At 38.6% G+C, this 15,702-nt stretch overlaps 1 protein-coding gene across 4 annotated transcripts in view; it reads left to right on the forward strand.

Moving 5' to 3' along the window:
- The first annotated feature begins 211 nt into the window (after positions 1 to 211).
- Positions 212 to 15,702, forward strand: part of pip5k1cb (phosphatidylinositol-4-phosphate 5-kinase, type I, gamma b) — a 71,045-nt gene continuing 55,554 nt past the window's right edge. For 2 of the 4 annotated variants that reach the window (XM_057333516.1, XM_057333513.1), the window contains exon 1: positions 216 to 519. Coding sequence is in view for 3 of the 4 variants with exons in the window: in XM_057333513.1 (XP_057189496.1) it covers positions 429 to 519 (91 nt within the window). In the remaining variant the exon portion in view is untranslated. Of the gene's footprint in view, positions 520 to 2,453; positions 2,523 to 15,702 lie in introns of those variants that run through there. The other 2 variants (XM_057333517.1, XM_057333515.1) reach the window with 2 other exon arrangements.

The raw sequence follows: 15,702 nt of genomic DNA on the forward strand, positions 1-15,702 counted from the left end.
TGTACTACATAGGGAATAGTGTATGAGCGAAAAGATTGCGATTTATAATGCAACCTTATGTCTACCAAACGCAAGGTGCTGCGCAGACCGATTCGTCGTGTGACACCAAAGTAGCGCGAGAGCGGTACCAAAGCATACTGAACCTCTGCTTTGTACTTTTACGGCTTCTTTGATGAGTCTGCGCAGTGCTGCGCGCAGCCGCGCACCTGCAGTCTCTGTGGTTTTATGCAAAATCGCCGCTGACGTCACTCGAAAGACGATACTCGGATGACGTCGCAGACCTGTCCGGGGCCGGTGACGTCTCTCTCGCGCGGTGCGACAGCTGGAGGGAGCGTGGAGCAAGAGCACGCACGGCACCGCATCGGATCGCGGCACGGATCATGATGCGCGCTTCGTTATCGTGATCGTTGTCAAGCTCGACGGATCTGATGGAGGGAGCCGCGGCGAGCTCGTCCGCGCTGTCGGAGGACTCGGACTCGGTGCTCGGCGCTGGCTTCGGGTTTGAGGCTGCAGATCTCGGTATGATCCTTTAAATTCATGCGTTTATTGGAAGTGAGTGATGGATGAATCGTTCATTTTTATATTTGATAGCTTGAAAACACCTGCAGTACTGTATACCGTGCTATAAAATAAATGGCTGTGGTATATGAATATGATTATTAAGCAGTAACGTTGTACTGTATATATTCAAATACGGTGGCATTACCGAATACCATCACAGAATCAAGGTACTGATGTAGTGCACTCTATTGTAAGTGAATTGGGGCCATTTGCACTATCTGCCTGACCGGGGGGGGGCGGGGGGGCTGCTTTAGAATTTTAAAGTTTTACTTAATTAATATTGCATATAGGAATGTATAGTCTGTTATATTTGACCTGTGCTTCTCTCTCCTTTATCCTAAATGTGTGCTCTGTGTGTGTGTGTGTGTGTGTGTTGTGTGTGTGTGTGTGTGCGTGCGCATCCGTGTGTGTGTGTGTCTCTGTGTCTGTGTGTGTGGGTGCGTGTTGTGTGTGTGGTGGTGTCTGCAGTTGTTTGTTATAGACGCCTGATTATCAACGAACACATGGTTGCAACTTCGTGTCTGCTTCTGTGGGCGACAAATTTGGAGGCTCTCCCATGGGGTTGTACATATGAAGCAAATGGGCATGATAGAATTGGGTTACAGAAAGCTATTTATTGGTTAGCAAAATACAGATAAACATGTGGCAAAATTAGTTTAGGTTCTTAAGATCTTTGAGTAGTTAAGGGTATAGCGGGTTAGACGGTGGATAGAATACTTACATTGTTGGTGCGTATATAAAAGGTAAAACAGTTAGCTATAGTTTTTATCTATTTTTATCTTAAATGTGTGCTCTCCTGAGCGTGTGTGTGTGTGTGGTGTACTTGTTTGTGTACGTACGTCGTGTGTGTGTGTGTGTGGTGGGTGTGTGTGTGTGTGGTGTGTTCATGTTTGTATATCCCGGTGGGGACCTAAACCTGAAACACACCAACACATGGGGACTCGTGTCACCGTGGGGACCAAAATTGAGGTCCCCAGGGGCAAAAAAGCTAATAAATTGTACAGAACAATATTTTTTACAAATCTAAAAATGCAAAAATGTTCTATGATCTTTAGGTTTAGGGATAGGGTTAGGGATAGGGGATAGAATATACAGTTTGTACAGTATAAAAACATTACGCCTATGGACTGTCCCACGGGGATAGTCAACCAAAGCTGCTGTGTGTGGTGTGTGTGTGTGTGCGTTTGTCTGTGTACGTACGTGTGTGTGTGTGTGTGTGTGTGTGTTGTGTGTGTGTGCGTGCGCATGTGTGTGTGTGTGTGTGTGTCTCTATGTCTATGTGTGTTAGTACGTGTGCATATTGTGTGTGTGGAGTGTTTTGTATGTGGGTATGTCTGTCTTCTGTGTTTTCAACCTTTTCTTGTTTTTGCAGGTACAACTTTAATTATTTTGCTTATAGTCAATATGTCTCATGTACAGCTGCTCTGTAACAATGAAAATTGTAAAAGCGCTATATAAATAAAGTTGAGTTGAGTTGAGATAACAATTTAGCAAGAAAAACACTGGCACATTGGACACTAACGTTACTCGTCCATTTAGGCTACTATAGTAATAACTACAGTGAGGTAAAGAATTGTCATATTTAAATATGGTAGTCGTTCATTACCGCGGTATATACCGTATTAAAGTAAAAGAACACCTTAGACAGTAGACTTGCTTTAAGAAAACACATAACAAATCATTATGTGTATCATAAAGTCAAAGTGGATTTGTTAAACTCGGCGTATCAGAATCTTTCCTCCATCCCAACATGCTGTGCATTGACAGCTGTCCCTGCAGAACGTCCCATTGAGAATACGTGGACAGGTTGTCTCTTTCAGGTCCTGTGTCCTCCCGCAGGGCTCTTCTGTACTGTGTTGTGTAGCAGACGCCGTGTTTGCTGGCTGCTAATCCTGTTTTTTAGCTACGCTTTTCCACATTCAGCATTCCTGTTCATCACAGAGACATCATGGATTTAAACCGTAAGCCTTTCCCATCTGAACATCTTTGCTTTAATCTCATGGTGTTTTTATGTTTTGCACGTCATTGCTGCAGGTGAATTGGAACAGTTTTAAATTTTTAGGTCATGAATCATGATCTTTGAAGTGATGGTTACAGTTTTTATTTACTCTGAACGCTTTAGGAAACGGTTCCTCTGTTGTCTTTTTTAATCAAGAAGCGATTTGATTTCAGTTGAACTACACTGTTCTTATGAGACATAAATGTGTGTTTTGGTAGCTGAGAACGTGTAAAGCTTTTCTGAGTTCATTATAGCAATCATTATATGTTATAACTCAGATGTTGCTCTTTTATTGCTCAGGAGATGTGATGGAATGAGACAATTGTTGAAACACATGAAGAATCTGGACGTGTAAATGAATGTAGATCGTAGAGGTCAAATAATCTGGATTTGAGTCAATTTGATGAGAAATGTTTGAATTCATAATGAGATCTTCAACAATATTGACTTTTGATTGCAGACTTGACAAATCTGAGCTCAGGCTGACACATTGTTGACATCTCTTCTTAAACTCTAATGACAGACACATTTGTGACATTCTGACTCTTTTTCTCAGAAGAAATATCTGAGAAGTTTCCATTTGCTCTCTGTTAATATCATTGATGTCTTGGAGAAAAAAATTTAGATATCGAAGATGGGTGATTTCCAAAAGAACTTGTATCGTATCATAATACTTATTATTATTTTTCTGTCTCAGGTTCATTTAAAATGTAAAGTTTTTGTGTGTGTGTCAGTTTTTCACCGTTATTCAGACTTTCTATATAAATGTAATTCAGCTGTGAACACATTTCAGGAGCAAATGTTGTACTCCAGGTTTATGTACAGTAAGATGATCTTAGAAAGTCCAAACAAACGTCCCGTCGTTTGCTTAAAGATTAAACTCAGATTAGGACAAATAATTCCGTTCAACTCCAAAGAAGCATATCAGGACTCAGAGGAAGGAAGCGTGGGTATTTTAGGCTGGTCTTTAGGAAGGAAAGGACATAAAACATGTTTCTGTGAAGTTACTGCAAGAGAAATTACATGTTGTGTTCTCTTCTGTCATATTCTGCATGTTTTTCATAGTTTTGGGAGTTTTTGTCATGTTTTCAGTGCATGTGCTGTAGAAAAACAAGATTATGTGTCATTTGCTTCAGATCTTCTCGTGTGCCGTGAGACATGTTTGTAGAAACCTGAACTATGTGAGTCTCTCACCAACAGACGTGCTCGTACCTGTATGACAACTTTGTATTAAAACACACCTACACTCATGGGCGTAAATTTCATTTAACTGTAGGGGGGCAATAAACATAACATTTCTTAAGAGCAATTTTTAAAGCGGACACAAATAATACAGTCAAAATTGTACTTATAAAGATATGTGAACACAGAGGAAAGCCTTGCTATCACTATCATACTATCATTATTGTAGCATGGAGATTGGTTATTTTCAAAGTTTCTCTCTGGTTCAATGAAAAAGCTGATTTTTCTTCAAAACTATTTATTGCAATGTTTTTTAAGTTGTTTACAATCGAGCCATCAACATACAATGAAATTTAAACGCAATGACTGTTATTGTGAAAAAGATATATAAAAGAAATAACGTTTTGTAACAAATTCAATTATTAAATAATTGATTTATAGTAACTGCTCTATATGAGATAAACTATGTGCATAGATGTACTATGTTCATGTTCGTGTACCCAAACAGTCAGTAACAGTGACAGATGCTTAAATTCTGTGTTGTACTCGTTGATGAGTCGCTTGAGTTTCAGTCAACTGAATGTTTACCTTATCCACCGCACACACACTGCACAAAATAGATGCTGAGATAACAACCTTTTCTAACTGAATGAAAGCTGTGCACCTTTTGTGGACAAAAGGGGTCTGAAATTCGTTAAATATAGTGCCAGAGTACCAACCTGAATGGCAAGGATTGGTGGCTAATTGTGGCCGTTAACATTATGCCAGGTCGCCACAAATAAAACAATGCATGGGAAACGTCTTTGCCGTGTTAGTTGCAGTGTGTGACGCACTATGCAAAAAGCTATTGTAACTAGCAGCCATATCGCCCTATAGCCCAAGACTGGCTGCCCACTGGAGCTAAGCAGGGCTGAGCCTGGTCAGTACCTGGATGGGAGACCTTCTGGGCAAGCTAGCTTGCTGCTGGAAGAGGTGTTAGTGAGACCAGCAGGGGGTGCTCACCCTGTGGTCTGTGTGGGTCCTAATGCCCCAGTATAGTGACGGGGACACTATACCGTCAAAAAGCACCGTCCTTCAGATGAGACGTTAAACTGAGGTCCTGACTCTCTGTGGGCATTAAAAATCCCAGGATGTCCTTTGAAAAAGAGAAGGGGTGGCATCCTGGCCAAATTTGCCCATTCGCCTGTATACATCATGGCCTCCTAATCATCCCCATATGAACTAATTGGCTTTGTAACTCTGTCTCCTCTCCACCAATAAGCTGGTGTGTGGTGGGCGTTCTGGCGCAATATGACTGCTGTTGCATCATCCAGGTGGATGCTGCACATTGGTGGTGGTTGAGGAGATCCCCCTTCCATGTAAAGCGCTTTGAGTGTCTAGAAAAGCGCTATATAAATGTAATGAATTATTATTATTATTATTAGGTATGCACCGAATGTTCGGCCACCGAAAATGTGAAATGGCCGAATAAATTTTACCGAACATGACTCGGTAAAATTAGAGAGAGAGAGCATTTTAAAGTGTTAGAGAAAGACACAGCATGGGACTTGCCGCTCGGAAGTAAATTTCCATATGAAAGCGTCTTTACCGGTTGGTAACTACTTCAGACGGAAGTGTGCTATCTGACAGTAGCCCCGTCGCTCGCGACATCCTTTGACATCATACAGTGGTCGCGTGCACACAGTTCCCTGTACTAAACAACTTGTCAAAGTATGTTGTGTGCATCCTGGCCACGAGTGCACCTTCTGAGAGAACAGTCAGCTTTTGTGGGCGGAGTTTGGAAGAGAGACGTGAACTGAAATGGTTGTCAGTCAGCATCAGTCAGAATTGCTTGCATTGGATGTTTTTTTTTCTCAAATCATTTTGCAATGTAGCCTATAATAATCCAACAGTTTTAGTTTATTCATATTTTTAGCTTATAGGCCTAATGTGGAATGACAGTTTTTAATGAACTGTTTTGTTGTAGGGGTACAGAGTAACTTACATTACATTCTTTTAGCAGTCAGTTATAGGCCTAATTAATATAGGCTATTCATGAAGGGAGAGGGCTCAATTTTTTGTTTGAATTTACTTTGTTTTGCTCAATTTTACATTAAGTTGTATTGTATTTAATTGAAAAGCAAGACAAATTATAAAAAGCACATTTTGACTATTCAGTGACTATTCAGTCACTATTCAGTGCAATAGTGAAAAAATAGCTTAATAAATAGAAGAAATGCAAAAACACCATGTTCGGTGTTCGGTATTATTCGGCCTTTGGCCAAGTGTTTCACATCATGTTCGGCTTCGGCCAAGAATTTTCGTTTCGGTGCATCCCTAATTGTAAACAAGCTAATGTAAAAGCGTAAAAACTTTTTTGCGAATGAACGGTTTTTATTTCGAAATATGCCGTTTCTATCATTCGTTTCTGATGTGAAACTTCAAAATGCGCTTAAAACCAGCGTGATGGAAACCCGGCTATTGTTGACTTTAACTGGCTTTGCTAAAAACAAATTTTTTTACTTAAAAAAATATTGTCAAGATTTTGCGAACAGTTCTTAAAAGTATAATTTACTTGCAAAATCTTGCGAAAATAACACAAAAATAAATTAAATCCTATTAGTTGTTTCCCTCTTGTCATTTCATACCTGTATGACTTTCTTCCTTCCGCAGAACACAAAAGCAGATATTTTGAAGTTAATTAAATTTCATTATGAAGGTTAAAGGCACAGTTTTTGATTTACAGCGGCCACTAGCATTGTATTATAGATTTGCAACGAATTGCTCAGTCCAAACACGACGGTGGCCACCGTAGTACAAAAAGATATCGTTCTCATGTTGACGCAGGGAAGAGCTCATGCGGGCATTAGAAAGACTGTAGAAAGAGCGATGTCTTGTTTATTACATAAAATAAAAGGTCTGTGGATTTTAAGTATAAAAAGGATAAAAGTCAGGCAGCTAGGACCTGCGCTAATATTATAAAGTCTTTCCAGCAGAGACGTGTTAAGGCTTTTAGCAGAGATACTCATAGATATCTATGGAGATACTTTCCAGCAGAAAGTCGTTGGAGAGAAAGATCATCTTAAAATCACCCCGAGGACGTTGCTTTGATTCGGATAAGTACTGTATGTGAGTAACATTGGATTTTCTGTTTGTTAGAACCAAGATGTGTGGTTGTTTTAGTTCTAATATTAGCTGTGTGTGACGGAGCAGTTTTGAGCGTCATTGTTTATCTGGAACCGCTTTAATATTGTACTCGTCCAGATACTGGAGAGAGAGAGAGCGAGAGCGCGTTGGCGCTAAAACTGTAGAGAGAGCGCGTTTTACTCTCTTACTGTCACGGTCCTACCTCCTTGTTTATGTATTCCTAGTCGTGTGGCAGGATCAGGACCGAGCCCTAAGGTTTTATGTGAGAAAGCCATGAGATGTTTATGTTTTTTACATCTCATGTGTTTTCTCGTGTCTCATCTCGCCCCTCTCGTTTCGTGTATTGCCTCCCTGCCGTGTCTAATGTTTCCCACCTGCCCTGTGTCAATTATCCTTCGTTTGTCTTCCCTTTAAATAGGCCTCTTGTTTCATTGTCTTGTTGCTCGTGTATTACGTTCGGTCTGCGTTGTGTTTGTAATGTTCCCGTGTTCCTGTCCCTAGCCTTGTCTGTGAGTTTCTTGTGTTTTTACCCTGCCGTGTTTTTGTTTAAGACGTTGTGTCGCTGTTTGGTTTGTTAGTTTATTTTTGCCAATCCCCCCCCCCGTGGGAAGTGTTTTGTTTTGAGTTCTTGTTTTGTTTCCGTGTTCTTATCCTTGTTTTGTTTTTGCACCCCATCATAGGTTTTGTTTTGTCTTTGTTATATTAATTAAAGTCTTGTTAACCCCTTCACGCCTGCCTGCAATTGGGTTCTCCTCACTGCCTTTCATGACACTTACTCAATGATGAATAAACTTACATTTAATCCGCGGGTCACGTGCGTTCCGAACCGTAGAGTACGATCCGTACGGATCACGGCTCATCCGCGATCCGTTTCACCAAAATACCGCAGGGAAGAGGGAGAGGAAACACGCGTTGTAGAGTTGTTTGTCCGTTTAGGGTTGTTGTACAAAACATGGCGATGAATTCAATCTATATAGGCCCGCTCTGTATGTAGATATAAACCGCTTATTCTAAGGTATTAGAAACATAACGGTTCATTATGTAAGGTCTTTATACACCTCTGAAGAAATAGTTTTGTATATTATATTGTAGGGATGTAACGATTCACTCAGCTCACGATGCGATGCGATTCACGATTCTGATCTCACGATGCGATTTATTCACGATTTACTCACGATTTATTTTTACAAAATGAGTTGAAACAAATTAGAAATGAACAACTTCCCTTGCATTATTTCTTAAATGCTTCACGTTTCCTTGTATAATAAAATTATCTTTTATTTCAAATAACAAAACTAAACTGCAATTTTATAACAAATTAATAATAGAAAAAGTCTCTTTAATATAAACAAACTAATACTGTCTGTGCTTTACTTGGATTTTTTTGCATTTAAGAAATATCAGCTTCCACGTTTAGGTTTGCAGTGAAAATAGCGGCCCCTGCTGTTCAAAAAATGTATTGCGATTCAGTTCAAGCCTCAACCGAATTGAATCGTCACTCATTACAACCGATTTTCAACCGGCTCACGGTGAATCGTTTCATCCCTACATTTCGGTTATGGGTCACCATAACTGACAAATAGGTCACTTATTCAAGTTTACATCTTTAAGTTTGTCAAGAAAATACAAGCGCTGTTTTTTGAAAAGTGATCCTATATGCTCCAGGACCCTGGGGAATCCCTGGGCGGAGTGACATGGGAGGAAACTTAAGAATGAATTTAAAATCGTGAAATAAAATAACAGAGAACAAAAATAGTCTTTAAATGAAAAGTACGTTATTCACAGCAAGAATTTGACATTAATTCGATTTAAACTTATTTATTAGTAGTCGTCATTGCTCCACCACCTGTGTGACGTCATCAACTAGATTGGTGAACCAACTTGGTTCAAACAATTGATCTCCGACAGAGTTACTACGGTTTCGGGAAACAGTCGTAACTACATCGTTCATTTCCCCAACTATGCATCGTACTATGGTGGTTAACCAGCGAGTTATGTCGTTGTTCGGGAAACACGCCCCAGAACAGCTGGATGACGGTCCAGTGTGTAGGTTTTTGGGGGTTCTATTGACAGAAATGCAATATAATATACATAACTATGAATTCAGATGTGTATAAAGAGCTTTCATAATGAAGTGTTATGTTTTTATTACCTTAGAATGAGCTATTTCTATCTACATAGACCGCAGGTGCCCTTACATGGAATTCACAAAGTTATTCTACAGTAGCCCTAAAGGACAAACTGTCACGAACTGGCAGAAGAACCCAAGCGCAGGCAGGCAGTGAAGGGGTTAACAGATATTTATTTTAAACAAAACACAAAACAGAACAAAAACACCCACAATGGGGGAAAAACAGAACTAAGAAATATATATATATATATATATATATAAAACAAAAAACTTCCCACGATGGGGCAAAACTGGAAAATAACAAAACAGACTTACGACACAACGTCACAAAACAAGGCACTGAACAGGAACCAAGGTACACAGGAACATGAGCACAAACGCAATGCATACACAACATAGTACACGCAATACAAGAGCACAGGACAAAGAAACAAGAGGGTATATATAGGGAAGACAAACGAGGGATAACGACATGGGGCAGGTGTGGGACATTAACACTCAGGGAAAGATAACGAGGAAACGAGAGGAATGGGGCCAATGACAAGACACTGGAGAGAACGTATATTATTGTCAAACGGACAATAATATGTTTCTCTCCACACATAACCAAAAGCTTTGCCATGGCTCTGCTACAGGACCAAGAAAAACATGACTAAGGAAGCAGAGCCATGACACAAACTGCTCTACAGAGCGCGTTTCGTAAATACGTTATCTCCTTCGGCAAAGAAGCGTAAATGTGACAACTTGTTTGTCCTGTGTCAGCCACCGTAGTGCTTCGAAGGGGAGGGGTGATCGATGGAGTGAGCCGTTGGTTGCAATTCGCAACCTCACCACTAGATGCCGCTAAATCTCCACATTGCTCCTTTAAACTAGGACTGGGCGATGGGTACAATTTCAAAATTATATCTGAATTTACTATTTAGAGGTATGTGTTTAGGTAAAATTATCATTTTGTTTCATTCTGTGAACTACTAACAATATTTCTCCCAAATTTCAAATAAAAATATTGTTCCTATTTGCATTTATTTGCCGAAAATGAAAATGGGAGAAACAGGTGAAAATGACAGAAAAGATGCTCTGTATTTTGTCATACCTCAATATATATTTTGTCAACCTGTAATTTAGGAATAGTTAAAAAATCTTTTTTTATGTAATAACCTTGATTTTTACGACAGTTGTCATGTGTCATGTGTCTTGCTGTCAGTCTTTCACGTTGCTGTTGGATGATTTTATTGAAATTCAACAGACACTGGACTAGAATGACCACAATACAAAATGTAATATAATAAGTACATGACGGTCTGAGATGGTGAGCGTGTGTTTGGGTTAGTGAAGTTGAAAACAGTGTTTTAGTTAGCGTGTCCAGTTTCACACAGACACATAAAAACATCAACAGAGTCATTGATATGACTGATTCCAAACACTGTATCTAAACAGAACTATTTTACAATCACTAAAAGATTATAGCAAATATTTTGAGTATAAGTTTGTTAAAAGAAAATGTAAGATGTGAAGATCTAATGTTAAAGATAAAAAATGTCGTCAAACGTTTATTAGTCGTTGGAGAAAATGCTCATTCCTATATAATATAAATAGCATATTTTCCCACTTACCCCGAGTATATTCTGAGTGCTGCAAAAGCTCTGAGAAGATTTCCTTTTATTCAGCGATCTCATAATGTTGCGTTTAATGCCAAATAAATTTAATTACTTTTCCCTTAAAAAGTAAAGTAATTGATTACTCTTATTTGTTCTGTAATTAAATTACAGTTACTTCTGATGTAACTGAATTAAATACTGTGTAATGTATACAATAGTGGAATTGACATTCAAATTCAAAATCTAACCTTAAAATGCATGCATTAATGTATCTTTCTCACATTTGTTATTCAAGTCAGTTAATAATTGTACTTTATGTATTTTTATATGATTTATTTGAATGAATTAAAAGAGTCATTTTATGTCTATCCTTAACTCACTTAACTAATCAAGGTTGATATAAGATATAGAAAGTAATTAGTAATAAGTATTTAAATACTTTTTGTAGAGAGTAATTTGTACAGTAATCTAATTACGCTATTGAATTTGTAATTAGTAACTAGTAATTAATTACTTTTTCAGAGTAACTTACCCAACACTAGCCACAATATGGAATAATTTTGTTATGAAATATCCAAAAATCACTTGCACAGTGTGATATATTTCATGAAGTTGTGTACTTACATTATCCCAAATGTTCCCAACAATGTGCAAATCTATCAAATTTAAAATAATGGCCCGTCCCTTATCTCCCTTGTATTTGTCGCATATCAGTGACTTAATAGCCGCTGCTCCGCACTACCCTCAGTTTCCGGTTGTAGAAACTACGGCAACACGCAAATGCGGAAGTGGTTATACAGCATCTGGGATGCAGCATCTGTTGTTCTGTTATTATGGATCACGATTACTCTTTGGCGAGTAAAGGAAACCCCAAAAAAGCGTAAATGTAGGCCAAATGAGGCAAGCAGGCTTATGGACAAACGAAGAAATAAAACAAGGATTAATATCGGCGTGGCGTTTTCTAAATGGGGAGAGAGCTTTGCGACTAACTTGGACTCGACAGAGACTGTGTTTTAATAGACAGGTAAGCAATTTTTTTTATTGTACACGAAATACTCATGCGCAGATTATTTGAATAGTTATGAATGCAGTTACCCTATGAAATACAGTATATGTCGCACAAAACTATTTAGCCAGTAACGTTACTTGTAAGTACTATGGGTTCGTTCCAATGTACTTGCTTAAACACGTAAAATTGTGTAGCATTACGCTACCAAATCAATTGACAAAGTCCAATATCACTCCACATTTCTTGCAAGCTAATTCATTACGATGACATAAAATAAAATTCATTCATTACCTCGTCCGTGAACATGATGGGCGATCTCCATACGCCTCTGGATGAATAAAACGACATGTCGCATAATTCCACTCTCCTACATAATGTCATTTAGCTTCGCCTTTTGTTGTTGTTTCGAAAGTGCACCATCCAGCGGTCCAAATATTCGATATTGTATCTTTAAGTGTCTTAAAAGTCCTCCTCGCTACTCCTAAAATTTTGGACCTTAAGAGCTCTTTAAGGGTTAAGATGCTTTATGAATTACTTTTTTCTTTACTATGATTTTTTCTGTAATTCTAAGGGGAAACGCCCACATTTCTAAGAATTTTCTTAGAATTTTGTCACTAGGAGCAACTCTTTGCGCTAAGATTTTTCATGAATACGGGCCCTGGCCATCATTTTGTCATCTCTAGTAAACCAAACAGACTATAATAAAAAAAAAAACATTTGATTGTCCAATAGTCACACTTTATTAGTTTCATAGACAATAGTTAATAGACATTTCATCATGTTTGACTTTTTAGCAACTGTTAAATCTCACGTTTTACCCACTTTTATCTGTAGTTAAAATCTGCACAATAATTGTGTGCATCTGAATTAAACATTTTTGGCTGGAATATCCACTTGTGTACGTGAGTGAGTGTATGTAGGTGTGATTTTGTGTGTGTATGTAGGGCTGTCATGATTATGAAATTTGACTGACGATTAATCGTCTAATAAATCATTGCGATTATGACGATTAAATGTCTGTTTTAGGGCTTTGATGATTATGACGGTTAATTGTCTGTTTTAGGGCTTTGACATTTAACTCTCATACATTTTTGATTCAGCGATTGAAACGACCATATTGTTCTGAATACAAGACTATGTTTTTTTCTTGGAAATACATCGGAAAAAATTGGGTCATCATATATTTAAGGTTTAGGCTTTTACCTGTCAATAATACAACCGAGAAATACTTGTAAATTGATCAGGAATGAATTGAAGCCACCATTAAAATACTATCAGTCAAGCTTCTAGTCTGTTTTTTTCTCACTTGCAAGACTACAATAAAATTTTACTTCTATGTTAATGAAATTTTGGTAGACTGGTTTTCACACTGAGATTTGCTTAAATAATATTAAATTGTACTGCAGGTAATTTGTATATGTTTTAGTTTTTTTTTTAAGTGATTGTGTTGTGGTGGTACATTTTACAAGTATTACCATGCTTTAGTAACAATATATACACTAAAACAGGGGTCACTAACTAGCGGACTCCGGTCCGAATGCGGACCGCGAGATGCGTCCGTCCGGACCTCAAAGACTTTTGACATAATAAAAAAAATGAACGCCTAACATTATTTTCTAATGCAATCAAATTTATAGCAGGCACATCAAGGTCCGCTCAGTAGCAGTTTGGGTCCTACGGCGCCACGGACAGTTAACATATGCGCACTGTCGCTACGTTCAGACATCGTTGAGTGAAGAGAGTCGAGACAGACTCGCTGCACAGCGCGCAGACAGATGTAACTCAGTCACTGAAAAACAATGTCCTTTTCAAAAGTTAGAAAAGTTGACGCCGAAAACCATGTTTTCCGAGATGAATGGGTTGAGAGATTTGCATTTATTCTTCCTGCATCGACATTCACGAGACCGGTTTGTCTCATTTGCTCGGAGTCTGTTGCGGTTGTCAAAATTGGAAACCTTAAACGGTATTATGAAATTAGACGTGGACACTTTGAAGAAACTTACCCGCAGCAGTCCGAGGTAAGGACACGGAAAATATATTATCTCAATGCCCAGTATGAGCGATCTACACGTGTCCTCCCTCACTCACTTACCGCCCAACAACCAGCATATGAATGTTCACTAAGAATACAGTGGATCTTAGGAAAACATAACAAGCCCTTTACTGATGGGAAAAAAGTGCATGGAGGCTTCTGTGAAACACTTTTAGAAGGAAAATAAAGACATGAACTAAAAGAAAATATGAAACAAACCCCCTTTCAGCTGCAACAGCCACAAGAAGAGCTGAAATGTTATCAGAGGATAATCAGTCACAATTTGATGCTGCTATTTATTAATTTCAGTTCAGCAGAAAACAACACTTTAGTTTTCTTTTAAAGTTGTTAATGTTGAAATGAATGTATGTTCAGTGCAGGTTTAGAGATTAGGGCATTTTGCACATGTTCCTTTTTTATATTGTTGTCAGACATTGTTATGCCATTTTATAGATATAAAAAAACATCTATTCATATTTTTAGGTATTTAATTGTCCGGACCTTGGCTGGTAAGGAGGGTTCATTTACTGGACCTCAAGCAATTTTAGTTGAAGACTCCTGCACTAAAATATGCAATTGCAGATGCACTACAGCGCCCCCTAGTGTCTTCTATAGAGATGTGCAATAATTGCGATGATCTGAAACCATCGCGATGAGGTCAAACAATCGCGATGAGACGATTATTTAATAATCGTGACAGCCCTATGTGTATGTGTGCGTGTGCATGCACGTCTGTGCGTGCACATCTCTGTGTGTGTGTGTGTGTGTGTGTGTGTGCGTGTACATGCGTGTGCACGTCTCTGTGTGTGTGTGTGTGTGTGTGTGCGTGTGTTTGCGTGTGTCTGTCTGTGTGTGTGTGTGCGTGTGCATGGTGTGTCCTTATCCTAACACATACTGTTACTGGAGATTACCAGAGAACATTCCAGTCTCACTCCTCAGACTAATACATGTTCTGGTGTTACCTTTATTTTACGCAGCAAAATATTATTGCTCATTTTTTTGTGTGTCTGTTCAATATATCATTATATCTACACCAGGAAGGCATTTACTGTTTAACTTGTTCAGTTCATGAATGTGCTAGTGTTTATGAAGTGAGATTGTAAGAAGCTTCCGGTCTTAACCCGACGGTCCGATGTGCCCTCGTTCTTGGCACGCTGATGCTTTCCTGGTTTTATCCTTCAGTGGGCGGATACCGGTCTTAAACTCTGCTTCTCATTGGCTGTCAGAGATTGTCCAGTTAATTATTACAGCAGATTAGTTTCTCCTGTCAATCCAATTGAGCTTCAAGATCTCATAGACTGATCCGTCTCCAAATATACACCGGCGACACAAACCGTGAGGATTCATCTGAGGTGTGAGTGTGCGTTTCTAACTTTAATACTTTTGTATAAATGATATTTTCATGTTTGTATATCAGAACGTCTTTTATAGAAACAGGTTTTGTTGATAAGTTTCTCATGCAGAACGCATCAGTCTTGTTTTTCTGTGCCAAAAAATCTTCAATTAATAAGATTTATTACCATATTGCTCTGGTTTTAAGGATCAATTTGATCAAAAATAATGCTTAAAGCAGGAAAACATATATTCTTGAAGTCGTCTAAACTTATTCATTCAAGCAATTTTGCTTTTTAAGTACTCTTCAAGGAAAATCATGATTATTTTGCAATCTTAAATGGATTTATACACTGCAAAAAATGATATTCTCACTAAGCATTTTTCTCTTCTAATATCTAAACATTCTTAAATTAAGAGACACTTTCTTGACAAGAAAAGTGACCGAAGATATTTAGTCTTGCTTTATGAAAGAAAAACGTCTTGGTTACGGATGTAACCTCGGTTCCCTGATGGAGGGAACGAGACGTTGTGTCGAACCGACAGAATGGGGTTTGTCTTGAGAACCTATCATCTTCTGAGTATTTAGAAAAGGCCAATGAAAATTGGCGAATGAAATTTGCATGCCGGGCTCCTCCCCGGATGTCCGGGTATAAGAGGGAAGCCGGCGTGCTCATTCATTCACCTTTTGTTCTTCAGAGCCTACGCATCTGATGAGCTTCTCTACGATCT

This window comes from Triplophysa rosa, linkage group LG5 (genome assembly GCF_024868665.1).
Source record: "Triplophysa rosa linkage group LG5, Trosa_1v2, whole genome shotgun sequence".
NCBI lineage: Eukaryota > Metazoa > Chordata > Actinopteri > Cypriniformes > Nemacheilidae > Triplophysa > Triplophysa rosa.